This window comes from Drosophila virilis, chromosome X, assembly GCF_030788295.1.
Source record: "Drosophila virilis strain 15010-1051.87 chromosome X, Dvir_AGI_RSII-ME, whole genome shotgun sequence".
NCBI classification, from domain to species: Eukaryota; Metazoa; Arthropoda; class Insecta; order Diptera; family Drosophilidae; genus Drosophila; species Drosophila virilis.
This window is the reverse complement of record NC_091543.1, coordinates 14,649,762-14,677,761: the sequence shown is the minus strand read 5'-3', so window position 1 is coordinate 14,677,761 and position 28,000 is coordinate 14,649,762. Positions and strand designations below refer to the sequence as shown.

General features: G+C 40.5%; 3 protein-coding genes across 8 annotated transcripts in view; 2 read left to right on the top strand and 1 right to left on the bottom strand.

Moving 5' to 3' along the window:
- The window catches only part of rdgA (retinal degeneration A), a 139,849-nt gene extending 121,293 nt beyond the window's left edge, over window positions 1-18,556 (top strand). The window contains exons 1-16 of one of the 6 annotated variants that reach the window (XM_015169169.3): window positions 6,161-6,533; window positions 7,077-7,215; window positions 8,821-9,024; window positions 9,111-9,237; window positions 12,059-12,428; window positions 12,815-12,995; window positions 13,067-13,476; window positions 13,533-13,826; window positions 14,872-15,098; window positions 15,185-15,487; window positions 16,540-16,591; window positions 16,934-16,987; window positions 17,278-17,341; window positions 17,589-17,746; window positions 17,831-17,994; window positions 18,323-18,553. In XM_015169169.3, the coding sequence (XP_015024655.2) occupies window positions 6,217-6,533; window positions 7,077-7,215; window positions 8,821-9,024; window positions 9,111-9,237; window positions 12,059-12,428; window positions 12,815-12,995; window positions 13,067-13,476; window positions 13,533-13,826; window positions 14,872-15,098; window positions 15,185-15,487; window positions 16,540-16,591; window positions 16,934-16,987; window positions 17,278-17,341; window positions 17,589-17,746; window positions 17,831-17,994; window positions 18,323-18,366 (3,108 nt within the window). In that variant the 5' untranslated portion in view covers window positions 6,161-6,216 and the 3' untranslated portion in view covers window positions 18,367-18,553. Of the gene's footprint in view, window positions 1-6,160; window positions 6,534-7,076; window positions 7,216-8,820; window positions 9,025-9,110; window positions 9,238-12,058; window positions 12,429-12,814; window positions 12,996-13,066; window positions 13,477-13,532; window positions 13,827-13,896; window positions 14,047-14,871; window positions 15,099-15,184; window positions 15,488-16,539; window positions 16,592-16,933; window positions 16,988-17,277; window positions 17,342-17,588; window positions 17,747-17,830; window positions 17,995-18,322 lie in introns of those variants that run through there. The other 5 variants (XM_002059070.4, XM_015169172.3, XM_015169173.3 and 2 more) reach the window with 5 other exon arrangements.
- A 6,234-nt stretch (window positions 18,557-24,790) lies between these two features.
- LOC116652114 (uncharacterized) lies at window positions 24,791-25,676 on the top strand. Its single transcript, XM_032440034.2, has 2 exons — window positions 24,791-24,940; window positions 25,010-25,676. The coding sequence occupies exons 1-2, from the start codon at window positions 24,827-24,829 to the stop codon at window positions 25,586-25,588; spliced, it is 693 nt and encodes a 230-aa protein (XP_032295925.1). The 5' UTR covers window positions 24,791-24,826; the 3' UTR covers window positions 25,589-25,676.
- Window positions 25,677-26,186: 510 nt separating this feature from the next.
- Window positions 26,187-27,043, bottom strand: LOC6635537 (uncharacterized). Its single transcript, XM_002059071.4, has 2 exons — window positions 26,905-27,043; window positions 26,187-26,838 (listed from the first exon to the last, which is right to left on the bottom strand). Exons 1-2 carry the CDS (start codon window positions 26,965-26,967, stop codon window positions 26,287-26,289), a joined length of 615 nt encoding a protein of 204 aa, XP_002059107.1. The 5' UTR covers window positions 26,968-27,043; the 3' UTR covers window positions 26,187-26,286.
- Between the last annotated feature and the right edge of the window lie 957 nt (window positions 27,044-28,000).

Here is a 28,000-nt window from a genome sequence, read left to right as displayed (position 1 = left end):
CAGATACAGATACAGATACAGATACAGATACAGATACAGATACAGATACAGATACAGATACAGATACAGATACAGATACAGATACAGATACAGATACAGATACAGATACAGATACAGATACAGATACAGATACAGATACAGATACAGATACAGATACAGATACAGATACAGATACAGATACAGATACAGATACAGATACAGATACAGATACAGATACAGATACAGATACAGATACAGATACAGATACAGATACAGATACAGATACAGATACAGATACAGATACAGATACAGATACAGATACAGATACAGATACAGATACAGATACAGATACAGATACAGATACAGATACAGATACAGATACAGATACAGATACGATTTGATATAATTTCTTGTTGTCATTCTTGTCTGTACGATTCAGTTATTCGCTTTTGGCTGTGTTGGGCTTTTCCGACTATTTGGCTCGTTTACTTTTACAATTTCCAATTTTCCTCAAGTCCTGCTAATTATTGTATAACTTTTTGGCACAACAACAAGGATAACAAACAAAATGGGAATGCATAATCAAAGCTTTGCCTTCGCCTCCTGAGGTGCTCCTGCTCCTCGCACTTCGACCTACTCCCGGTCTGAGCACCTGTGTTCTGCTTGGTCTCCCTATCGCCCCGCCCGCTCGCCTTCTTGGTTTGTCGCCAACGTCGTTCCTCAACAGTTGGCTCTTCAGATTGAGATTGTCTGCAAACTTTGTCTGATTTCTGGGAAACGTTCGACGTGCTGTACGCTGGTGCCATCCGAGCCACGCCCACCGCAACTAGCCTTGCCTCGTGCCAGTTGATAGCCACTGACGGAATCCTCCTGCTATTCGCTAAGACGCCAACGCAAATTTCCGTATTTCTTATTGAAATGTTTGCTTCTCGTCCTTGGACTCGCTCGTCCCGGCTCGTGCCGGCCGTTTCATTTTCAAATGCTTTGCCAGCCAAAACGCTTAATGCCAATTAAGAATATTAATGTCATTGGCAGCGACGCTCGTTTATTGTTGTGTCTGTGTGTGTGTGTACCTCCTGCCACTCCCCCCTTTTTTCTCTACCTCTCAGTCTCCGCAATCTGTGGGCGAGCCCATGCAACCCCCCCATCTGCTCAGTTTTGCTGCCGGCTTTGCAGCTGCATCGAACGAATCCCTGAAACCCATCCAGCTCGAGCACCAGTTTTCAAGCTTTTCCAGCTTCTCGTCAGCATTGTTAATATTCATTAGCTCGAAATCCTTACTCGAGTGCGAAAGCTTAGAGCTCAAGTTGCCAGTTGCCAGTTGCCAGTCGCCGGTTGCCAGTTATCAGTTGCCATGCCCTCCCTCTTCCTCTCCGTCTCCCTCTCGCCCTCTCTCTCGCTCTCCCGCTCCCTTTCCATCTCTATCTGTATGCCACTCCTTTTGCCGACTGCCACCAATTGAATTTCCCAGGCACCATTAATCGCAATCACAAACGAGAAGACGTGCAGATAATTTTTCATTTTGCGCAGCCCAAGCGGATTTTGCATTGGCCAAAGCGTACAAGCCGAATAAATTATATGCACATATAAATATGTTTATATATAACTGATGTCCATATATACTTATATATATATATATATATATATATATATATGTATGCTTATGTCTATATCGGTTTATTTATAAGTCTAGTGACTATTTACTTTGGGCTTGTGGCCAGTTATTAATAGCAGTCTCTGCTTCAATTTCAATATGAGAGGATGAGCCAAGCCAAACTCACCGCAATGCTGGCAAAATAAACTCTGAGCTGTTGCCTGCTCAACGCGGCGTATACATTATTTTATTAATTGCGACAGCCAGCAAGTTTCAGAGAGAGGGAGCGAGAGGGGATGAGCGAGGTAGGGAGAGAAAGGCTGAACAGAGCCAACTTTAATTAGCTTGTTTTATACAAGCTGAGAACTTGCAGCTCATTTAATTCTTATTATTGTCCGTGTCAAAGGTAAAAGCTCTAACTCGTGCATATTGTCTTATACCCTTGCAGAGGGTACCATCATTATGTCTCGGACTGTGCAGCGCTTAGAAGAAGATATCATCGACCATTGATCAGTATTGATTAAGTCATGTCCGTCTGTTTCTATGAAAGCAAATGTCTAAGGTTACTCTTTATATTGCAAGCAGGTTTACATATTGCAGGAGTTTATATATCACAGATGTATATACCACAGGTGCATGTATCGCAGCAGTATATATATATATATCCCCCTAACAGAAGGAAAATCAAGAATTGTTTTCCTAAAAAAATGTTATATTTAAATAATCATTTTTATTTTTATTAACTTTTTGAAGATCTTGACTATTCTTAATCTTCACTATGCTCCTTTCATATGCATAAAATCTTAACCACAAAATATCTCGGCCAAACTGGGGCACTTTGATCCCTTCAACGCGGACTTCCTTAACACAGGGCTTCTATCAAAACAATCCCTCGCAAACGTAACTTTTGCCAGTCATTTATCTGGCCAGGCATTTAATGTATCTTGTCATTTGCCTATATTCAATTTCATATGGGGACTGTGAATGCTTCCGTCGATACTAAATTTGAGCAAATTTGGATTTGAACCACAAATTTACGAGTCTTGTGCAACGTTCCCATTGCAAATGTGTTTGGTTTAGTTTGACGAAAAGCAAGAAGCGTAAATGAAATGCAAATACATTTAGATATATGCACACGTATGTGCGAATCTTGCAACAAAGTCACAATATTATTGGCGAAATGTCGAGATATGCCCGCAAGAAATTCTTTGCTCGATCAGTCGGCGCACTGCGGAGAGCAGACGATAATAATAATATTTTTATGATGTCGCAAAAGTAGCTCAGTGCTCATATTCGAGAGCTGGGTGAATTCCTAGGCCGACTAAACGTAAATGCAAATTTGTGAATTGCAAAGTGTCATTTATTGAAAAGTGTATAAAAATATTTTCAAGGTTTTTATTGATTTTGTCAGTGTGCAGCGAGGGTGTGTTTATGTGGGACTGGTGGAAATATTGAGTTTGACAAAAAGCATGGTGGCATTGAATGCGATGCGATGCGCTCTGCCGTCCATTAGCCGGCTCATCTCTCTATTCCACTAAATCACCTGACCCGGACACGGACCGGCAATCGGCAATCGGACTTGGACCGTGTGCCGGACCTATGGCCGGCGCCATTATCCATTCCCATATTCAGATTCAAATTCAGATTCAGATTCAGCTACTTATTTGCATTTAGCCTTGTCCGTTCTGCGAGCTTCAAAGGCGAACAACAAAATTTAATCGCATTTGAATTGAAATTGCGTTTCATGTTTTGCGACCAGCCCATGTTTGGCCCAACGGCTAATGATTGCGGCCAAAATTCTCAGTTGGCTGCTTGTTATTTGTCAACTGCCTGCGTTTATACTGTGTGTCGCTAGCAAAATGTTTAGATAGGGTATGCTGGCATTGAAAATCTGTTTGCAGCGGGCCCAAAATTGTCTTCACATAATAAATCCAATCGATCTTCAATATTATGAGTATTTGGTTGAGTTAGAAGCTGCTTTTTACTAGTGTTATGCTATTAAACAAGGCTTAAACAATTTTTGAAATATCGCCTTACTATGCGATTCTCATGCATTCAAAGGGGTCTTCTTGGCCTTCATGCTTTCAAGTTATTTTGGCAATCTAACTAACTTTACTCTTGGATTATTTATCTATGTTATCAGTTAATGAATATCTGCATACAGCTTGCCCTCAGCTATAGACTTTTCTTTTCTGCCACTATAAGCCTCAAATCCATAGGCAGATTGTGTTTTCCTTTTAATAGTCCTCTTGCTAATCCTGCGGCACTCATGTCCTTGCTCTTGTATGTGTGTGCTTCTGTGTTTTGACATAATTACGCAGGTGCTAAAAATACCTACTCGACACAACAATTGCATCAAAAGCCATAAAATTCCAAACAAACTGTGACGGCCAATCTAAACTTAGCCTGGCCGTCGTGGTTGGTCACGCCAGGGGAGATGGGTGAAGTGGCTGAGGAGATGGGCGGAGGGGCGGACAGGCAACGGTACAGTGGGGTAGGTCATGGGCACAGCCGACGTCAATTGCAAAAATACTCACACCCACACACACACACTCACACGAATGCACGCTGCGCTTAGACGCTTAAACAAACAGAGTTGTCACCTTCCAAAAAAAAAATAAAATAAAATTGTTCGGCACGCGTCAAAAACAGCGACTAAAATCGCAGCCGCAGGCGACAAGCTGAACACACAACTAGGCGAGCGATGAGAGACATTCGCACACACACATACACACCAACGCCCACGCACACTCACATGCATATTGATCAGCTGACAACGAACAGCAAATGGACACGGCACATTGTCGAGGGTGTTGAGGCGCCCTAAATGCTGACAATTGACATGCAAATCCAAGCAACAACCAGCAATTTGCTTGGCCAATATCAACAGTAACAACAACAACAACCACAAAAAACAACAACACTAACAACAACCAGGGTAGGGCTGCGCTTACTTAGTTGCCTCGCCTTTATAGGACTGACAGACAGACAAGAGCGAGTGAAAGAGAGAGAGAGAGAGAGAGAGAGGGTGAGGATGAAGATGTGAATGAGGGGGAGGGAGAGGCAGATAGGAAGAGACAGAGTAGCATTGTTTTTATTATTTTCATCTTGTTGCCCTGTTTTTTATTTATTTATTTTTTTTGGTTTTATTTTGTTTTTCATCTGAATCTGATAAGAATTTAATTACAATGCATACAATATACAAAATGTATACAAACGTATTAAGCACACGCACACACACGCACTCTCACACACACCGCACACACACACTCGCACACAGACTAGATACAACAGCAACCAGAACCAGAACACGCACAGACAAGCCTCAGCGCTCGTGCTCTGCATAGCGGCAGGTGGAGAAGGCAGAGGAAACTCGTGTCACCTGAATCCGTAATAGAGAAAACGGGAAAAAATAAGATCTTATACCCTTCTAGACATTTGTCTAGCGCTACTCCAGAAATGTGCGATATTGTGAAAAGCTCGTAAATGCAAAGTTTATTGAGAATATCTTGAAGAATCGAATATTTTGCCATGCAATAATTTATTTTTCAACAGATTCTGCCTATAGTGCTATATAATATAGAAGTGTGATCTGGATAACATTTTCGGATAAATAAAATTCTTTGATATATTCTTTTGCAATATTCTTTATTTTCTATAAATGATAATGCTGTCACGTTGCAGTTTCAATGTTCTATTGTCCTCAAAAAAGGTTTTTAGCTTGTAAAAGAAATATTTCTAGACACCTATTAAATGCTCCTCTTCTTGATATTCCGTCTGATTAGATCTGTACATGTTCAATGTTCCAATTCCGTCATTCCTATTTTTGCGTCAATTGGTATTATTAGCGAGCTGTCAAACACACGGTACGCGGGAATGGAACCTTAATTATATATTTAGGCATTTGATTGATTGGCCCAAAAGCCTTAAAGGTCCTTGAGCTAAGTGTTAGTCCTTTTGTGCCCCGGGTCGCCTTGCATTTCTGCCTCTACTGCCTCAGGGAAAAACTATATATATTTCACATACGCTCACCTCCATGTAGGTATGTATAAATGTTTGTAAAATCCACGTTACAGTTGTTTCTTTGCGGTATATCTTAAGGCGACATAATGATAACAAGAGCCTCTGTCATTGGCACAGGCCAACTCGCAGTCGCAGCCGCAGCCGCAGTCGCAGTCACCGTTGCCGTCGAAGCGGGTTAGCTGGCACAAACTATGCGACAATGTGGTCCAAAACAAACTACACACAGCTAAAACTTTACGCAATGCCAAAAGCAAAAGCACAAGCAAACGCAAAAGCAAAAGCAAGTGCAAAAGCAAAAGCCAAATCAAATGCAAAATCAAATTCAAACTCAGATGCGAAATCGAATGTGTAATGAAGTCAAGTGAAGTGAAGTGAAATGAATTCGTAGACGGAAAGCGCGCGGGGGCAACAGTACACGGTTTGCCATGTTCATATCTTATTTGCACTGTGACAGCGACAACAACAGCAACAACATCAGCAGCAGCAGCAGCAACAGCAGCAGCAACAGCAGCAGCAGCAGCAGCAGTAACAGCATCAGCAGCACGGCGAGCGTGGCGACGCCGACGTCCACGCCAGCGTCGACACCAACGTCGACGCCAACGTCAACGCCGCTGCTGAACATGGAGCGTTTGCTGCATGCGGTGCGCGAGGAATTCCAAACAGAAGATGAGTACGTAGAGGAGGAAGCTGACGCCAGCAGCAGTAGCAGCCGTAGCAGCAGTATCAGCAGAAGCGTCGCTTTGACGTCAGCGTCAAATCAGCCGAACGAGCTCTTTGCCGCAACGCCTGCATGCACTGGCGCAATGGGTGCAAGCGCGGTTGGAGGCGCCGCAGCGGGAACTGTGCGTCGCTTTCGACGCTCCTCGATTGGCATGCAACGCAAGTCGGCATTCCGCCAAAGGAAACTCGACTCGCTAGGGGCGTGGCGGCGCAAGAGGTGAGTCCCAACCGCTGCAAGGGGCGCTCCCTAATGGAAATGGAAATGTGGGAAACTGGCAAGGAAAACGCCCCGTGCCAAATAACAAAGAACAGCAGAGCCAAACAGCGCAAAATGAATAACAAATACTCAAATCTCATTTGTGAATGTACTCGTAAATATGCGAGTGTATCAAATACTTACTCAAACACTCATTAGTAAATTTAATCGCAACTATGCGAGGGCTGCTCCAGAACTAGTCGATAATCGGCTAGACGCTGGGTAGCTGCACGATATTGCTTATCAAATTAACATGATTTGAATAAATTAATTTAAATGTTTACTGACTCACTAAACACTCGATATACTCTGGAAAAATCAAGCTATAGTTATAGAACGATATGCCCGATATAATAATTATAGTTCTTCAAATATGAAAAATGTGACATTTGATATATTATAAGAATATGTAGATATATATATATAATGTCATGTCAAATCTTCATCGTTTCTGCCTCCCATTCAAATATGCTCCTCTTTTCTTGCTCTTCCCATATCATATAGACGTACGGCCTCTTCGAGCAATGCCCGTAGGCCGATACGCATTGTGCCGGACTGGACAGAGAATGCGGTGCAGGGTGAACATTACTGGAAACCCACCTCGGCCTCGGGTGATCTCTGCTGTCTCAACGAGGAGTGCATTGTAAGTACCACACGCGAGCACACACACGCACACACTCACATTGACTGGCACAGTTGGGATTTGGGCTTACGATATTGGACTGAGTTTTTTTGGGGCTTACTTCTAATTCAATTACCGCGAGGAGCACAAAAAGCGAAAAGCGCCAAGTAGAATGAAACTTCATGTAATCGTGTAATTTATTTATTGCGTGCTTGTCCGACATGTACGAGTACATATATACAAAATATATACATATATATATCTTTATATATATATATATAACTTGTTCATATGTATAATTTGCTGCACACGCAATCCGTTGAGGGACCGTGGCGGGGCCTGGGCAAATGGCTCCTCTCTTTTACATCCAGAAACACAACGCTTGCTGTCAAAAGTTACAAGTAGTTTGTCATTAGGTGATGTAAAGGTAAACTTTGGCACAGGCAGCACGGCTGATTAACTAAATGAAAGTACGAATGTTGATTATCTGCATGTGTGGAAAGCCCAGTCACGACATGGTTCCGATAAATTATATTGGCTGGAGAACATATATTATTGAAGCTTCTTCAAGGGACGCCTACAGTATTGGCTTCCCAAATGTGAGGAAATTTTCCACACTTAGTCAAAAAGCTTGCGAGAGAGAAAGAGCTATAAGGGTCTAGCTAAGCTATACTTAAGCCTTACAACAACATACAAAAGTAAAATCAAATAATGCAAGCGAAGCATAGTGCACAGTTGTGCTTGGTTAAGTTTTCCGCTCAGGTGAGCTTTATTTTGTTTGCTAGTAGGGGCAAAAAAGCAAAGTAAATTAGCTGTGAGCTAGTTGAGAAAAAGTCGCTTAGAGCTTTCATATGCTTCGACAGCTGTTCGTGCGGCAATTAAAGCTCCATAAAACGTGCGATATATAAGTTAGATAGATGAGAACTTTAAGGGAGCTTCATTGTTGGCATTCAGTACCACCCTCCTCTTTTTAAGACACTTGCTGCTTCTTTCAAGTACTTTCAAAGCCGTTCTTACAACAATTGAAGCGTCTTTCAAGCTTGTTATTGACAGTGTAAAGAGATTTTTAAGTGAGCTTTATTGCTTACCACTACAATAAAAGCTACTTTCAAGCTTGTTATAAGTTAGTAGTGGGAGAGAGCTTTAAGGGAAGCTTATTACTGTCCTTCAATACTATACGTGCCTTGAACCTTTCTTCAAGTGCCACCAAAGCTTCCTAAATGGCGCGATAAGTTAGTTAGAGGAGAGCTTTAAGGGAGCTTTATTGTTGTCGTTAAACACAATACGTGTCTGTGGGACTCTCCCTTTCCAAGACACGTGCAGCTCCTGTCATTTTGAATTAAAGCAACACGACAGGATTCTGCCTGTGACAGAGTGACAGACGTACAGCTTGAGTGGAAAATAATTGCAAAAGTTTATTTCAAGACAAGTAGCTAGTAGTAGATAGCTGCTCAATGGCCCAGTGGGCGGCTGTCAGCTTAGTTGGCCAACTGGCCAATTGAATGAGACAAACTGCGTTTATGCGTTTCTAATGTGCACACCTTTCCCCTGTCCTCCATCCTCCATCATCTATACTGCATTTTCCGTCCTCTGTATGGCTGTCTGATTGCGTTCATGTACTTGCAGAAGAGCGGACAGCGCATGAAGTGCTCGGCTTGTCAGCTGATTGCACATCAGAATTGCATTCCAATAGTGAATGAAAAGACTCAGCTAGCGTGTAAGCCAACCTATCGAGATGTGGGCATCAGACAGTACCGGGAACAGACGACCACCCATCACCACTGGGTGCACCGCAAGCTTGAGAAGGGCAAGTGCAAGCATTGTGGCAAGGTGAGTAGCACATATTGTTACAGCCCATATTATTACTCAACTCCCGCCGCCCAACCAAACCACGACTCGACCTTCTTTTGTTGCAGGCGGTGCAGAGTAAACTCTTTGGATCGAAGGAAATTGTCGCTCTATCCTGTGCGTGGTGCCACGAGATTTACCATAATAAGGAGTCGTGCTTCAATCAGGCCAAGATTGGCGAGGAATGCCGCCTGGGTGAGTTCAGACATTCAGACATTTTCCTTATCGATGCTCGTCCAGGCTCCACGAGAGCCAGCCCAGCCGTCCCATTGTTCATTCTCCATTGTGTTCTCTCTGATTAATTACGTGACGCGAATGCAAATAAATTGCGGCCCGTTAACTTAATTAAAATTTGTGCATTAAAACGTCCAAACCGCCATCCCCTATCCCCTACCCGCCCCTTGCCCTGCCCTGCCCCTTTAACTCAAGCCCATTTGTCCGCAAGGTAGATTGTGACACACCTCTCGACCCTTTTAACTCATTACCATTGCCCACTCGCTCATTGTCCCATTGTCTTCATTTACAACAGCTACTAGTAGTTGTCTTTTTTTCATTTGTGTGGGCTATACCCTTACCATAGGGTATATCAGCCTTCAATTATCAAGTATTTCAAAAGCTAAACGGTTTAACAAGTTACTCATTAATATTAATCGATTCAAATAAAAAAAAATATTCGAATAGGTTTGAATTCTTGTTTGAGAGTTTATTTGTAAAGTTATAGCTGGATATGTTTGAGATTTTCTTAAAAGTAAATGCAAATATTTATTGGTTAATTTATCTTTTATCCGTTGGTCTTCATAATTTTTATTTACAACGTTGATTTAAAGAAAAAGAGCATACATAAATTTTTCTTCTTTCATTAACTCAATTTTATTTTTTTTCGTACTCTTCTTCTTTTCCGGAAATCTTGTCTGCCCCAAAGATCATTTCCCTTTTGGTCAATCTCTGTTCCACATTTGCGTCTGCTCATTTCGCATCCGTTTTCGCTTTTGGGTCAAGTTTTAAGGTCATTAGCATTTGTTTCGCGGAATCGACAATTTGTCAGTTCCTGGTCCCGGCACAAAGTCAATAGTTGAGCCCAATACGTAGCCGATGAGACTTTGAAAAGTACTCGTGACGTCACGACGGACCGTAATTAGGAAACGGGCCGTCGCTTGATTTTGACTTATTTAATTGAAATGCAAAATAGACACACACTCACATACACACACACACACACACACTGGCGCACAGCAGCCTTTAGTTTCGCAAAATCAAATCAGGCTGATTGGAAAGTTGAATTGCCTGCAGCCTCCATTGATGGCCAGTTTGGGAAATATTTTCAGCAAATCGACAATTTAACAGTCTTTATTTAATTTAATTGAAAAGCGCAGCGAAAACTGCACAAAAACCCGAAACAAAACTCGACTGTTCGCTAAAAAGCAATTTGCATATTGATGCATTGGCATAACGTTTTCTATTAATTGCGATGTCCGCAATCGATTCGAAATTGAGTTTTTGGGGCTCTTAATTAAAGGGAAAGGATATATCTAAAAGTGAGCTGAAGGAAGACAAAAAATATGTGCATATAATTAATAATAGAATATATATAAATAATATGGTGTATAATTAATATATGCATACATTAAATTTGCCAAGCATTAGTCGAGAATTCCTGACCTTCCAGGGTTCTTTTATAACTTCAATGTTTATTGTCCGATGGACATAAAGTTTTCAGTGCATAAGCATGGCATTCAAATATACTCAAATACTGGAGGTGAGGGACTACATTAGTCCAGCAGTCTTAAACCTCTTTAAGCCAATTACAATGTTGGCCACGTTGGCGCTTAGCTCGTTGTCTTAAGAGCTCAAATGTCGAATCTGGTGTCGCACTGGAAATGAAAGTTTTGAACCGCATTTTGCATTTTTCCATTCTGCAGTTAGTATTAAACTGCCAAAACTTGCAGAGCCCAGATAGACGCTTCTGCTGACTGCTCTGTCTCTGGCTGCAACAAAAGGAGAGCCCAACCATTGACCATGGTGGAGAGGAGGCAGCTGGGGTGCTTGTGTAGGGGCTGGTGTCGGAGCTCTGCCTGTGCATGGCTGAGGCTGTAAATGCTTTTTATAAAGTGTCTCAATGAGCGTCTTGTTAACACACTCTCCAGCATCGCATTACACACCGACGACACACACGCACACACACACACACAATGACAGTGAGACAATGAGGATGCCACAGGACAACGAAATAAAGTGCAAAATACAATTACAGGCGGGCATTCGTGAGGCCTCGAGCCGCCTTAACCACAACCCACGCACATGACAACCATACACACACACACACACACACACACACACACAGACACACCCACCCACACCTCTGCTGCCCGCCTGCTATTGCAGAGCGAAGCTCAGGTTGTCTTCTGGCTCAGTTTTGCTGCCGCCTTTGGCCTGTCTGCAAGTCCTGGCCTGGCTAGCCGCCTGCCCGTCTGGCTGTCCTGCTCTCCGTCTGTCTCTGCGCCAGTTTGTCCTGTTCCGTAGCGTCTGGCTTGCGAGCGCTCTTCCACCTGCCGCTCTCTCCGTAATCTCGCTCGCTTCTGTTGTGGTATTCATAATTGCGCCTTGACTTGGGCAAGGAAGGACCTTGGTATGTCGACTCGGTGCGTGGCAGCATGCGGCTTCATCTCAATTTCTTTTGTTTGTCAGTGGCTCGTGACTGACTTCTGGCATATTTTCTATGCTATTAACTTGTCCTTGTTGTTGTTGGCGGATGCTCTTGGGTTGGTTCAGCTTGTGATTGCTTTGCAGGTGGCAAGTGGAATTTGCTGCTCCTTGGCATTTCTGGCTGGCCGCAGTAGAGCTCTCAATTAGCTGCCCTGGCAACGAGTTGGTCAGCTGCCAATGTTGACACGCATCTTAAACGCAATTCGACCATTTAATAGCATTACACTCGCACCCTCTCCCTCTCTCTCACTCTCTTTCTCTCTCACGCTCTCTGCCTCTCTGTCTATTCCAATCTAACATTTTGTGCTTGCAGGCAACTATGCGCCCATCATTGTGCCACCGTCATGGATTGTCAAGCTACCAAATAAGGGCAACTTTAAGTCCTCGATACGTGTGAGCAACAAGACCAGTTCGGCCGGTGGTCCGGCTAGTGGTGGAACTGGTTCTGGTGCTGGTGGCAAGAGTAAGAAGAACACCCAGAAACGCCAGAAGGCCAAGGAGGAGAAAAAGGAGCCTCGAGCCTTCATTGTGAAGCCCATTCCATCGCCGGATGTAATACCGGTTATTGTCTTTATCAATCCAAAATCTGGTGGCAATCAGGGCGTCAAGCTATTGGGCAAGTTCCAGCATTTGCTCAATCCGCGCCAGGTATTCGATCTGACACAAGGTGGTCCCAAAATGGGGTAAGTGTTGGCCTTAAATGGCCAGAGAATAAATAGTTTTCAAATGCATTCCAAAATAGTATATTCAAATTCGATTATGTAAGTCGTCGCCACAAGATGAACTAGTTCACACTACTAGTTCCAATAGTTTGGTTAATCTACATTATATTAATATAGATCTGTTTAGTTATTTGTGGTATAGAAGTAGCTTAAAGGCTGAATCCGCAAGGTGAACTAGTTTATTTAACAAGTTGCAGTTGAAAATAATTGAGATCTAGTTGAACTAGCTCATATTGGCAAAAAAAAACAACAGTGAATTGTAGAACTAGTTCTATTTAACTTAAGTTCGGGAAAGACGTTCAGCTTTATATAATCGAATATCTTCCCATCATTCTCTCACTTTCCAGTCTGGACATGTTCCGCAAGGCTCCGAATTTACGCGTGTTGGCCTGCGGCGGAGATGGCACCGTCGGTTGGGTGCTATCCGTACTGGATCAGATCCATCCACCGCTGATGCCGGTGCCGGCGGTGGGCGTCTTGCCACTGGGCACCGGCAATGATCTCGCCCGTTCGCTCGGCTGGGGCGGCGTAAGTATAGCTAATGGATTTTTAATTTCGATCTCGGACTAATTTGTGGCTGCATTCTCCATCTCGCACAGGGCTATACTGATGAGCCTATTGGCAAGGTACTGCGTGAGATCGGCATGTCGCAGTGCGTCCTAATGGATCGCTGGAGTGTCAAGGTGACGCCCAACGAGGATGTGACCGATGATCATGTCGATCGCAGCAAGTCGAATGTGCCGCTGAACGTGATCAACAATTACTTCAGCTTTGGCGTGGATGCGCACATTGCGCTTGAATTCCATGAGGCACGCGAGGCTCATCCGGAACGCTTCAATTCACGGCTACGCAACAAGATGTACTACGGCCAGATGGGCGGCAAGGATCTGATTCTGCGCCAATATCGCAATCTCTCGCAGTGGGTGACCCTCGAGTGCGATGGCCAAGATTATACAAGCAAGCTACGCGATGCCGGCTGCCATGCTGTACTCTTTCTCAACATACCAAGGTGAGTTTTCTTCCCTCTCGCTCTTACAATAGATTGCTAACATTTGTCATCCACAGCTATGGCGGCGGCACACATCCCTGGAACGACTCTTTTGGTCAGACTAAGCCCACCATTGATGACGGACTCATGGAGGTCGTGGGCCTGACCACCTATCAGCTACCTATGCTGCAGGCGGGCATGCACGGCACCTGCATCTGCCAGTGCCGCAAGGCCCGCATCATCACCAGACGTACCATTCCCATGCAGGTCGATGGCGAGGCCTGTCGCGTCAAGCCATCCATCATTGAGATCGAGCTGCTCAACCAGGCTCTTATGTTGTCCAAGCGCAAGCACGGACGCGGGGATGTTCAGTGAGTATGGATGTACCAAGAGCCTGTACTCTAACCCAACCTAACCCAAGCACTGAACACACACCCGCAGCTCAACTGATCAAAAGCCGCTCAAATACAGCGAGTTTAATTCTTACAGCAAGTTTGAGAGCGATTTTTTGTTGATGCAGTTGTAGACGATCCATGCAGTCTGATCTATTCTTTGCGAAAGAACAAAAAAAACAAAAAAAAAAAAAACAAACAACAAAACAAACAAAACTATGCGCTTTTCCGTTGAGAATGGAAAGGATTTAGAAAATGAAACGTTTTTATGTCAATTCGATCGGGATACCAAATACGCAATCGTTCATCTAAATACGGACCACTTGACTAGACCTGCAATTCGAAATGATACATATCCGCCTTTATTAGTTGCTTCGTTCGCTGTGATACTTGCAAAGCCGATTCTCCAATTAAATAGTTATTCCAGAGATCTTCCGTTCCTGATTAAATAACACTCACCAAATGGCCTATCACATGTTGGAACACTTCCATATTTGTTTGTTCGACGAGTTTTATCATTATAAAGCCAGAAGGCCAAGGTCGAGCGTACTTCGACTTGTGATAAAAAAAAAAAAAAAAAAAAAAATAAATTAAATGTTCTACGAATTTCAGTTGTAGTTACAAATATATGTGAATTCGCATGTGAAATGGCAAGCGGCTTCCATGTGTTTCCTATGCATTCGTGGTTTTAGTCTGATTAACATCGATCAAGCGTCAGACTCTGTATTTGAAGATGTATAAATTCAGCAATAAAAAGAGGAATTTAATTGCATTTGAATCTAACTTATCATCGCTATCAGCTCGCGCCCATCCTCGACGGATCTTCTGCTGTTTGCTTAACTAACCACAAATTTAGACCGTAGCCGTTCTCTCTCTCTCTCTCTCTCTTTCTTTTTCCGTCTTTCCAAATCTGTCTCCATCTTTTCCACAATCTTTCCGATCGAACTGAAAACTGAAAAAAACCCTTCCCCCGTAGCGAGTGTCTTGACTTTATATTTTGTATTTGTATTTCTCGTGCGCACAGAGTCAATCCGCTGGAGAAGATGCAGCTGGGAATTTTAAGAGTAACCATGCAGCAATACGAGCAATACCACTACGACAAGGAAATGCTACGCAAGTTGGCCAACAAGCTGGGACAGATTGAGATTGAATCGCAGTGCGATTTGGAGCATGTGCGCAGCATGCTGAATGCCAAGTTCGAGGAGTCCATATCGTATCCTAAGGTCTCGCAGGACTGGTGCTTCATTGACTGTAAGTTGGTGGCATGCCACGTCCGCTGCCGTTGCTGCAGCTGCTGCCAACTAACCCAATTGCCACTCCATCCCATCCATCCACAGCGTGCACTGCTGAGCATTACTTTCGCATTGATCGGGCCCAGGAGCACTTGCATTACATCTGTGACATTGCCATTGACGAACTCTATATACTGGATCATGAAGCGGCTACCATGCCGCAGACACCGGATCAGGAACGCTCTTTTGCAGCATTTTCACAGCGCCAGGCGCAGAACGAACGGCGACAGCTGGATCAGACACAGGGACGCGGCACTGGCACTGGCACTGGCACTGGAACTGGCACTGGCACTGGCACTGGCACCGGCTCTGGCTCTGGCACCGGCAACGGTACCGGCACCGGCACGGGTAGGCTTCTGTTAGCTGGCTGTTGGCACCGCTCGGCGCAACCACCGTCGCCGGCCACCGAGCTGCCGCTGCAGCAGCGTCTGCAGCTCTACCAGCAGCAGGTGGCCCAGCCGCTGCCCTACCTAGATAGGCGCATGTTTTGTCACCTGCATTATCGCAAGAAGCGCATCGAGCTTTAAGCGATGTTGTGTGTGTCCATATCCAGCCTAATCTCCATTCCTTACCCGAACACATCCCGCAACCAGGCTAATCTTTCAGTGTTTATCAACGTTGTTTTCTTTTCATTTTCATTTTCGTTTTCATTTCCGTTTTCGTTTTCGTTTTCATTTTCGTTTGGTGTTTAGCATTCTTTTATTTCGCATGTTTAGCAACTAACTGATACACACACACATACACAGACGTGCACACACACAAACACACACACACACACACACACACATATATATATATATAAATATGTATGTATGTATTAAGTGCGGGAGCGAATACAGCTTAGTCCTTGCCACGCCCACATGTAAGTAGAGCATTCAATATGAGTATTTTGTATATATGTATATGAAAATGTATATATATGGTATATAATCGCCGCTTACGTTAACAGTTACTCGTAACAGCGACAAGGGCTAAACCGTATTCCGTTCTCGTCCAAAACCCACACCAACAACCAATCAACCAATCAGCCAATCAACCAATCAGTCAATCAACCAATCAGCCAAAACTCAATTCCAAACAACACACAAATTCAGACCACAAAGTGTTCAAATTGCAATCCAAAACACAGCGACGGGTAGGTTTGCCTCAGTGGTTAAGCAGTTAAGCACTGATTAACTAATTAAACGATTAATTAATTAACTGATTAAGTGCTTAAGCCTTTATAGTTTTTATATTTATTCGTTATTGTTTTATATGTGTATTTTTTTACTGCTTATTGAAAATAACTTTATGCAAATGGCGTACTAACAATTTGTTAAACTCTCTTAAACCAACTCGAACACACGCACACACGCACACACACACACACACACACACATACACACACACAAAAAACAAAGATGAGGACTTGCAAATTGGCAACAAGCCCATTAAAGTGATCAAGTGGAAGAGGTAACACCCCAACAACAACAACAACAACAGCTTGCTTTCTAACAAAAACAAATTCATTTCACAAGTGACGAAATTTTAGGCAAAAACACAAGCTACAAATAGACAAGCTAAAGCTGCTTGCTATGGCACTGCATAGCTGAACAGTCTGGCAGCGCTCGCTCGCTCTCGCACCTAATAAAGCTGTTTGCTTGCAAAACGACAAAGAATTGGCTGTTTCGCTCTCGCTTATCAACTAACCATTACACTCTATTCTTTCGCTTTTACACTCACTTATCTCTCTCTCTCTCTCTTTATTTATGAACATTAACTCTTTGTTTTGCTTCTGTTGTTCAATGCATGCAGCTGCAAAGATCGTTTATTCAGTTTTAACGAAGATGTTTTTGGTTATGGATTCAGGTACTCAGGTGTATAATAGCCTATCACACTATCTCTGTCTAACTCTCTATATATATAACTGTCTATCTCTCTCTATCTATCTATCTATCTATCTCTCTCGCTCACTGTTACAGAGATCGCGACCATTTTAGTTCTATAAGACAAATGAAACTTGTCCAACGAAAACTGATGCTTGAACTTTTCTTTTTATTTCTCTACTTTTCTATGCACACAACCACACACGCACACACACACACACCTATCTATGCACTTTTACCGCACACACACACACACACGCGCACAAATAACAGCCCTATACTGGAGCAAACTTCCGATGCCATACTACTAGCGGCCCAGAGCGGCGATCTAAATATGGTAGCTTTAACTTTTCCGTTTATGTTTTTTCTATTATATACGATATATTTTGTCTGATTTTTGTTTTTGTTTATGTTTATGTGAGACAAGCGCGCTTTGTAGTTTTGTATAAGAAAAAAGAAGAAGAAAGGCTAGCTCTCTCGCTCTGTTGCTGTTTTGTCTAATGTCTCTCTCTCGCTCTCGGAAGTCCCCTCTCTCTTTCTCTCTCTTGTTTTGCTCATGCTGTATGCGTGCTTATTCTTTGCAGTTACGTGCACTACATGAACAAGGATACTCATTACAATCAGTGAACAAGAACGGGCAGACGGCGCTGCACTTTGCGTGCAAATACAACCATAAGGACATTGTTAAATATATCATCTCATGTGCCACACGCCGGGTCATCAACATGGCGGACATGGAACGGTAGGCACAAAACTCTCGCTTTCTCTTTCTCTTGTTGACCACAACTTTCTCCCCCCACTCTCCCTCTCTCTTTCTCTCTCGTAGCGGTCAGACAGCTTTGCACATTGCCGCAGAGCAAAATCGCCGCGACATTTGCGTCATGTTGGTGGCAGCTGGCGCCAATTTACAGGCACGCGACGCCGGCGGCAATACGGCCATGATGGTGGCATTCAACAAGAATGCCAACGAAATAGCCACCTATTTGGAAAGTAAGCTGCGCGCACAGCTGATCCATCCATATTAACACCAATGCCAAATAGCCAGCCGCCAAATTCCATGTAGTGCTCGCATAGAACATCATCATTTTAATTCCCAGCTGCAGAAACATGTCCCGAATCCTTGTGGTTACTTAGCTAATGTGCACGATTTTCCCCCAATTACTGCCAACAAATGGAAAATGTCTGCTCCAACAAATTGATTCAACTGAAATACTTGCAAATGAAAACTCAACCAACAATTACAACTAAAATGAACAAACAACTCAACGTGAATATAAAACATTCCAATTCCAAATGCGACAAATGAAACTTACCCAAGGTCAAGAACGTTTCATGCATTTGGAGCTGCAAACCAGAATTTAAAGCCAAATTTAATTGAGAACAACAACAAAAACAACAGGAAAAACGACAACAAGAAAAACAGCATAATTTGCAAAATTAGTTTTAAAGACAAAAATTGTTGCCTACTTAAGGGCGCGCAGAATTAAGCTTCATAGTTTGAAATTTTTGTTGTTAGATTCTTGCTATATTTTGAGCATATATATACATATATATATATATATATATATATATATATATATATATATATGCATATGTATGTATATATGCATATACATATTTATATACATATATATATATATATATATATATATATATATATATATATATATATATATATATATATATATATATATATATATATATATATATATATATATATGCATACAATTTTTTGTGTCTATAGCAGATAATGGAAAAATGCATAGCTGCATTCTAAACTAAAAACAAAATGAATTCAAAGTATAATTAATTTTAAATTTAAGCAAATTGAAAAAATACAATTACAATTCTCAACACAATAAGGCGTTGCTTCAACAATTAAGTGACAATTTATTTATGCAAAACTCAAAAACAATTAGATGCACTCATACACACACACACCACATACACACACACCACAGACACCACACGCACACCACACACACACACACACAGACACACAACCAGTTCACAGACTGTTGCGTGTTTTCAAAAAATATTGTTTTAAATTCTTTGGCAAACAAAATTAAAAGATGATTAAATTGTGATATATAAATTTAATTATACTAATCCCTACAACAAAAACACACACACACACACACACAAACAACTGAAAACTTGATTAATTTATTGAACTTGAACATGACGCAAAATGGGCCACGCGGCGTATGATTGATATATTGATATTAGCCAAGGCATTTGCTGTACATACAAATACCAGAAATAAACATTATAACTACAACAACTACAACAACAACAACAACAACAACAACAACAACAGCAACAACAACAAAAACTACAACTACAAGAAAAGTTTACATATTCGCATATAGATTATATAGAAGCACATACCTATACGTATATTACAATATATATATATATATAGAGAGAGAAAATTTTTTTTTTTGGAAATTTAAATCTAGTTAAGTAAATGCATAAACAAAAACAAATATAATAATGTTGAAAAACTGTTGTAAATTGCAAATTAAGCCAAAAGCAGTGCAGCAGCAGCAGCAGATGCTATGAATAGTTATATGCAGACAGGCATAAAGTATACTAAATATAATTAACCAATATATGAATATATATCTCATACACACGTATACACACTTACACTCACTCACACACTCACACTCACAAACACAAACACACACTCACAAAGCCCCATGCGCACACTCAATTTAAGCTATGCACAACCCAGAAAATGTTCCGTATCTTCAAGTCTTTCGGTTCTCTGGCTATACAACTCTTCTTCTCACATCCTTCCATTCTCTTAATATATATATATATTACACACAAATATATATATATACATATATATCTCGACGTGTTTCAAATTCAATCAAAGACTTTCACAGAGACTTAAGCGCCCGTCCTCACCCGCCCAACCCTCAGGCTTTATAGAGCCCAACTATCCTACGATCAAAGCAAAACAGCAACAAACACAAAAACAAGAACAAGAACAAAAAGAAACTTATACCTATAGATATACCTATATATATATATTGTATGTATACATATGAGTATTTATTAAGACTATCCGGGAACTCTAAGCGACTTTATAACACAACTAACTACCACAGCAACAACAACAACAACAAAACAAAAGCAACAACTACAGCAACAACTACAACAACAACTTCAACTACAACAGCAACTAGAACAATGAACAACAGGAATAGCAAATTATATACACATATATATATATATATATATAAAAATATAGAGAACTATATCTATAAGAAAACATACATAAACATATATATATATATATATAAAATATATTTATATATATACAGGTAAACTATTTTATCAAAAAAAAAAAGTTGAAATACGTTTACATAATAAATATTCTGACAAAACTTATGGATTCAAAGTTAAAACTAATCTAATCGAAACTAATCTAATCGAAAAAGTATGTCACATATATATGTATATATAGACATACATATGCATATATATTTAGCCTAGTTGGGATACATTTTTTTTTTCATTAGATCACATTTGAATAGTGCTTTTAACTGTTAAACGCGCTAAAGTCAATTACGTTTCAAAATTTTGCAACCCAATTGGCTTCAGATATTGTAAAAACAAAAACATAAACAAAAAAAAAAAACAAAAACACAACAACAAAAACACAAAAACAAAACACAACACAAAGAACAAGAACAAGAAGAAAATCTCACTATTGAACATAAGACAACGTAATTAACTAAGCAGTTGAAAACCTTAACTACTCTTAACTATTGTAAACCGTAATCATAAGCAAATACATACTATGTCATCTAAATTATATACTTAAATTACAGCCAAGCATACTGAAAAAACTCACGCTATCGTTTGGTCTGCAGAGCTCTTGGCTCGAGCGTTTTGTTGGGCTACGAACGACAGCGTTGGTTTTTGCCAGTATATTATGTTTTGGATTTCATGCATACATCAAAATACACTGAATATACATATATATATACAAACATATATTATATAATATATAAATATATATATGTGTGTTTATATATATATATGTCATATATATGCATATGTGTATGGCATTCTAAGTGCGATTTCTCTGTAGGGCAATGTGTGACAGCGCTTTGGGGCATGCAGCTAAATGCCCCGCAGATGTGCGCCCGAAGTCTGCCACAAATTGTGTCGCATCAAATGCCAATGCAAGAACAACAACATCAACAACAGCAACTACACAATAATTTATTTAGCAAATGGCATACAAGTGAAATTGGGAAATAACACAATGCGTTTGCTAAATAATGATACACAGAAAATATATATACATATATAAGCACACACATGTATGTATATATATTTATATATATATATAGATCATCTAAGCTTAAGAACAAAACTCAAATAAATTAAGAATTCCAACACATTTATTTTTTTTTTTTAATTTTGATTTTAGTTTTACCTTTTAAAACATAATCAAATTGTAATTGAGAAACTTTCCGCTATGCTATCGCTAAACAATCTGATCAAATATTGAAATTGTAGTTTGAGGATTATTGAGAAGAACAAGTGCAATGTGAACAGTGTTGCCAAGTGTTACAACAAATTGTAGAGCAACGCTCTGTAAGTGGGTTAAATATACACCTGTTCGGAGAACAACCGGGTCCAAGACAAACTAAGGAATATATTTTCGTGTATTTTGTACAAATAACGAAGCAAGTCACATACTTATTTTGACTACATCCAATGCCTTGACAACTCTAAAAACACACACAGACACAGACACAGTCACACACCCACACACACACACACACACACAGACACAGTCACACACAGGTACATACACATATTTACTACAGACCCAGCACGCATATAACCTGATGAATGTTCTACATTTAAGCAAATATATAAATTGTTATGTATGTATGCGTGTAGAAGCGGGCATATGTATATATGTATATGTATATCAATACAATTTATATATACATATATATCACTATATAGATGCTAGAGACATGCATACATGGCATATTTACAAATATATATATATATATATTTTTTTCTATGCATATAAGGGAATTGTTGAACAAATGGAAAACAACATGAAACGCAAGTCTTATGAAAACCTAGAAACTAAGGCAACTGAAATTGTAAAGGAAGTATCTGCAACAACAACAACAACAGCAACAACAACAGCAAGAACTATACCATTTATTGGTTTGTGAAGAAGAAGAAAACTTATATACTATATACTATATTCTATATACATATGTATGTGTGCATACTAACTAACAAATAATGCGTCTAGTTTATACCCAATTATAGCTCTAATTTATTTATTTATGCTTTAAGCAAGAAAAGAAGGAGAGAAGAAGAATAAGAAGAGGAAAAGAACACACACACACACCATCTCACACACACACCACCACACACATACATTGAGAGAATAAATATGGTTTATTTTCAAAAGATAATTCAATATTTTTTTTTTTTAACATGTTTTCGATTTCAGTGTTCAGTGTACAGATTTGATTTTCTTTAAAGTATTTTATATTCTTTTCGTTCTTTAGCTTTTATTCCATAATCAATTTGAATTTCCTTTTATCTTTTAGAATTTATTCGCAGTTTATTTTCAGCTTAATTGAAGCCAAAGACAATTGTTTTTGTTTAAAACATATACTATTTACTTTAAAATTAATTGAAATGAATGATTAAAGTATAAACTTACGCAAGTCTGAAAGTATTTCTATCGAAGAGTTCTAAACTGCTTAACTGTAAATTGTATATAACTAAAGAATGTACTTCAACTGAACGCTATATGCTACACAGACACACATATATATATATATATATATCTATATGTGCATATGCTCTACGCATTGTAAGATAATATACAGACATAATATATATATACTATACACATAATAATGAACTACATATAATATATAATTCAAGACAAATATATAATATATATATATATATATATATTACTATATGTTTACACTTATATACTATAAATGGTTAAAATTTTTTGGTAGCTCTTAAGTTAAACATTAAACAGACAAAGGCAAAACGAAAACATCTAAGTACGATATGCACTGCAAGCACTGAGGAATTTGATTCAATTTTACTTAAGATAAACGAAAAGAGAAATTGAAGTAGCATTAAAATTAAAGTTTAAATTTAAATTATGGCATTACGATTACAAATTGACAACTAAAAAAAAAGTAAAAATTAATTTTTTGAACGATTTCGAGAACCAACTGAATGAAAGAAAGCGGCTGAAAATGTTAGACCAAAAACAACATCAAATGGCAATGGGCAAGTTGCGAATGAGCCAACATACATGCACACACTTACAGATGTATTGATGTACAGATGTATTGATGTACAGATGTACAGATGTAAGGATGTATGTATGTTACACAGAACGGATTTGTTATGCAGCACGTGGCTAAGGCCAATTACAAATGTTACTGGCACACACTTTAACACACACACGACAGTCACCACACTCACGACACTCACAACACACACGACACACACGACACACACACTCAAATATATACTCCGTATTAATGTAGTTTTTTGGCTTCAGCTGCATTCAAGCTGTATTACTTAGATGTTGCCCGCGTGCACACACACACACACAGACACACACTCGCGTTCTAATCGTATAGTATCTCCGGCACATAATAAGTAAAATATCAGAAAACAAAAAAAAAACACACACACACACATAATATATGAACAGCTAATTAACTACAACTCAAAATTAGCAAGCTTAACTTAATTAAAGTTCAATTTTTTGCCCAGACGCTAGCTACATTTTCAACACAAAATCTTATCGTCTCCTATTCAACAGCAAAGTTAAATATATTAATATATGAAATATGTATGGATAATTAACTCACAATATTTGACAGCAAAAAAATATCATCAATAACAAAATGCTATTCAATTAATTTTCGGACACTCTACTTCAAATGAAATAAAATTTTTTTTGGTATTTCAAACTCACAGCCAACCGTTTTCTCACTGTGTTTTCTGGGCTGGTTAATAATATTAAGTTAAGAAAGATTCTGTGTGAATGTATTCTGTTCTTGGTTTGCATTATTTGACTATGTCGGAATGTGAACGAAAAGCAGCTGAGTTGTTTTCCTTCTCACAGTTTCTTGCACAAAATGGGTTTTTTGGTATTATCTTAATTTAAAAAATGTTGATTTGAGCTTTAGGTTTCTAACTAAACAATTGAACTTGAAGACTTGATGTTTTGCAAGTCTGTTAATCAAATAGTTAGAAAACAAACTGGAGTCTTGATGCACTTTGTCTTTGTATAGTTGTTATTGTTATGAGCCACAGATAGGTGGAGAGGTGGATTGTTTATAAAAAATGTGCAAAGATAGCACAAAGAAGAGTGAACAAGAGGCAAAGAGAGAGAGATCGAGCTGCAAAAAATTTTATATATTTCAGCTAAAAGTATTCCTAGTTAAAGTTTTGCATATCCCATATTTAATAATATAAATATATGCATACCATATAGAAAAGTCCATTGATAAGCGCTTTAATTGCGCCGTTTTCGACAGACTGAGATTCAAAGTCTTGTTATCAGCTCATCAGCTGATATGCGAAGCATGCCCCAAAGTAGCCGCTGCTAAGACCGCAAAGGTACTACCCGCAGGTGCTTGAACTAAGCCCACCTGAGGCTTGTGCCAGTATTGGTACAATTGATGGGTAGATAGGTAGGCAGATAGGCGACTCGATAAATGTTCGGAGCTGCCTGAGCATTAATAAGTTATTTCTGTTATCGGTAGCAAAGACCATGGCACACTATAAAAAGGCGCGATGCGTGGCACAGTCCAAGGAGATAGCATTTGCAGACCTCAACATGAAGTTCACATTATTTGCCCTGTTCGCAGCCGTCTGCGTGCTCAGTGTAAGTATTTGACCAGGATTCAAGCGAATGGGCTAGTTTGAGAATAAACGATGCGTTTGCTCCAAACAGGTCAATGCTGGCACCTGGCAGCCGTTGATGATGGCGCCGGATACGGGTTTACAATACGAGCCTAGCGATTTTGCTGATATCGATGGGGAGACCTTCGATCCGGAGGTGTTCGGCATCTTCTCGGCCACGTGGTGGGCCATTAAGGCGGCTTTGCGCAGCGTTAAGGGCTTCAACTGTATACTCAAGTGGGTTGTGGGCATCAAGGCCAGCGCTCTGCAGTACAATGCCGATATCATTGCCTGCGGCGTCGATGCCAGCCAGGATGTGACCAATCTGATCAATGCCAACCTGAAAATCATCAGCACCGCCAACAACATCATCAACCTGAAGTCGAACATTTGCGCCAGCGCCGAGGAGCCCGAGGAGCAGAAGATCACCAACAGCTGTGCCGTCAAGACCTTGGCCCAGGTCTTCAGCCTGTACAGGCAGGTGAAGAGCGCCATTGCCCTTGCCAAGAAGATACCCCAGACTGGCCCCAATGCCATCTCCTGTGTCACCAATGCCACCAACAACCTGACCAGCTACTACACACAGTTCCCCGCCAACATAAAGGCCTGCTCCAAGCTGACCAGCTCCTAGGCAGCCAGCAGTCTGGTCATAACCATTAACCATGCCTTTTTTTCCACTTTATACCCATTAGAAGAGCAAATAAAAATGCAAAAGTCAATTGGTTTTGGGCATTTGATAAGGCTTTAGATCGTGTGGCTCTTAACTCAACGATAACAACTGCACAGCTGCAAGCGCTTAGTTCACTTAAGGAACTGATAAAAAAAAAAATAATAGAGCTCTTGAGCTGAAAAATGTTCTTGTGCATATCGTGAATCCAGAAGCTTTTTTCTACAGAAGAAATCAATATAGAAAAGCCGAAACATGGCGAACTTGGGTTTTTTTTTTTTTGTATTCTATAACGCAGTTAATGGAATTATTTGAAAACAATCAAATATTTACATTAGTATTACTAGCGAGTGTTGCCCGGCCTTGCCCGGGCATGCGCGCTAATCACCGTGCTGTCAGTAAGTCAGAGCAAACTGTTTTATGTATATTTGTACTGTTTTATTATTATATGGTTTTAGTTAACTTTAGCTCCATCTACTCTCTACAACATAACCGCAAATTCGAATGCGCAAACTCATTTGCCAGCCCATCCATTATACGATTCGAATGAAAAAACGTAAGGTTTTCTCTCGTATTTCATTTATTTACTCATATTGTAAACAAATTGTGTAGGACATTTTTTTTTTTTTAGTATATATGTTCCTTATAACTTTGAGATACGTTTACATTTGATCAACGCAAGTGTTGATATTTGGCAAGAAATTGTTAAAGCTGATCTTAACATCGTTTGTTGCATCGAGAAAGCAGGAGCTGGTGTCGGAGGGCAGCTTGGCGATCTGCTTCAGTGTGGTGTTTATCTTTCTGGTTAGCCGCATGACAGCCTTGAACAACTGCCAGAAGCACTTCTTGGAGGACATCTGGTTGGAATCGGGCTCATCTGTGGTGCACAGCTTGCTGTTCAGATTGATGATATCGTTGCAGATGGAGATGATGGTCTTGCAGGACTCGACAATGGCAGCCACATCCTTGGGCACGGCTGTGCCGCAGGCATCAATAGCATCCACATAGTTAGTGGCCGCGGACATCACCTCGATGACCTCCTTAATGGTGCAGTTGACGCCGCGCACTGTTTTCAGCGCCTTCTTGAGGGCCTTGCGCACGGACCTGATGAAGCCAAACTCCTCCACATCCATATAATCGCCCTCCAGTTCATCAATCAGTGTATCCAAATCTACATCCTCGAAGTTGATCAAATCGTCAACCGTTGCCTTGGCCTAAAAGACAACAATTTATATAAAGTTACTTTTGCTCCAATTTCCTATCGCTTGATATTTACTTACGTTCGTGCTGATCAGGCAGCTAGCCGAAACAAGCAGCAAAAGGCAGAGTGTAATGGTTCTCATAGTGTTTGGCTATCTGAACTGTGGTTGCAGAATGATCGACTAGACTGACGACTCTTCATTTTTATAAAGATTGCCCTCTTGGCCCTATCACTGTGAAGTGTTCACGCCTGAAGTGGTTCCATTGTTTGCCCCGATTTATCTATGGCCATTTGTATACCTATAAATATTTCGTATACTATATACCTGTTTATACTAACTTGAAACAGTTATTTTTTATCAATATAACATTGCATATACGTACAGGCTAGCCGTCTTAATTAATCACTTAAAGTCTACCAAGATTAACAAATATCAATTGAATACAAATTTAATTTTAAACCGATTCAAAGTGTGTTCTCATATATCAATAATGGACAATTGACTTTATCATGACTTTAAATGCTTTTAGTGCTTGCAAGCATTTGACTGAGAACCCTTGTTATAACTATTTCAAATAAATCGTTCGCCAAGGGTTCTATGGAAAGCATTAATCGATCCGCCGTGGATCGGGGCGAGAAAAAGTCGTATTAAAGCGACATAGCTCCGCCGTGGATCGAGACGAGAAAATGTCGTTTTAAAGCGACATAGCTCCAGCGTGGAAGTGAAAACTGCGAGAAAATGTCTTTTTAAAGCGACATAGCTCCGCCGTGGATCAGGGCGAGAATATGTCGTTTTAAAGCGACATAACTCCGCCGTGGATCGTGCGAGAAAATGTCGTTTTAAAGCGACATAGCTCCAGCGTGGATCGGGGCGAGAATATGTCGTTTTAAAGCGAAATAGCTCCGCCGTGGATCGGGGCGAGAAAATGTCGTTTTAAAGCGACAAAGCTCCGCCGTGGATCGGGCGGGAAAATGTCGTTTTTAAGCGACATAGCTCCGCTGTGGATCGGGGTGAGAAAATGTCGTTTTAAAGCGACAAAGCTCCGCCGTGGATCGGGGCGAGAATATGTCGTTTTAAAGCGACACAGCTCCGCCGTGGATCGGGGCGAGAAAATGTCGTTTTAAAGCGACATAGCTCCGCCGTGGATCGGGGCGGGAAAATGTTGTTTTAAAGC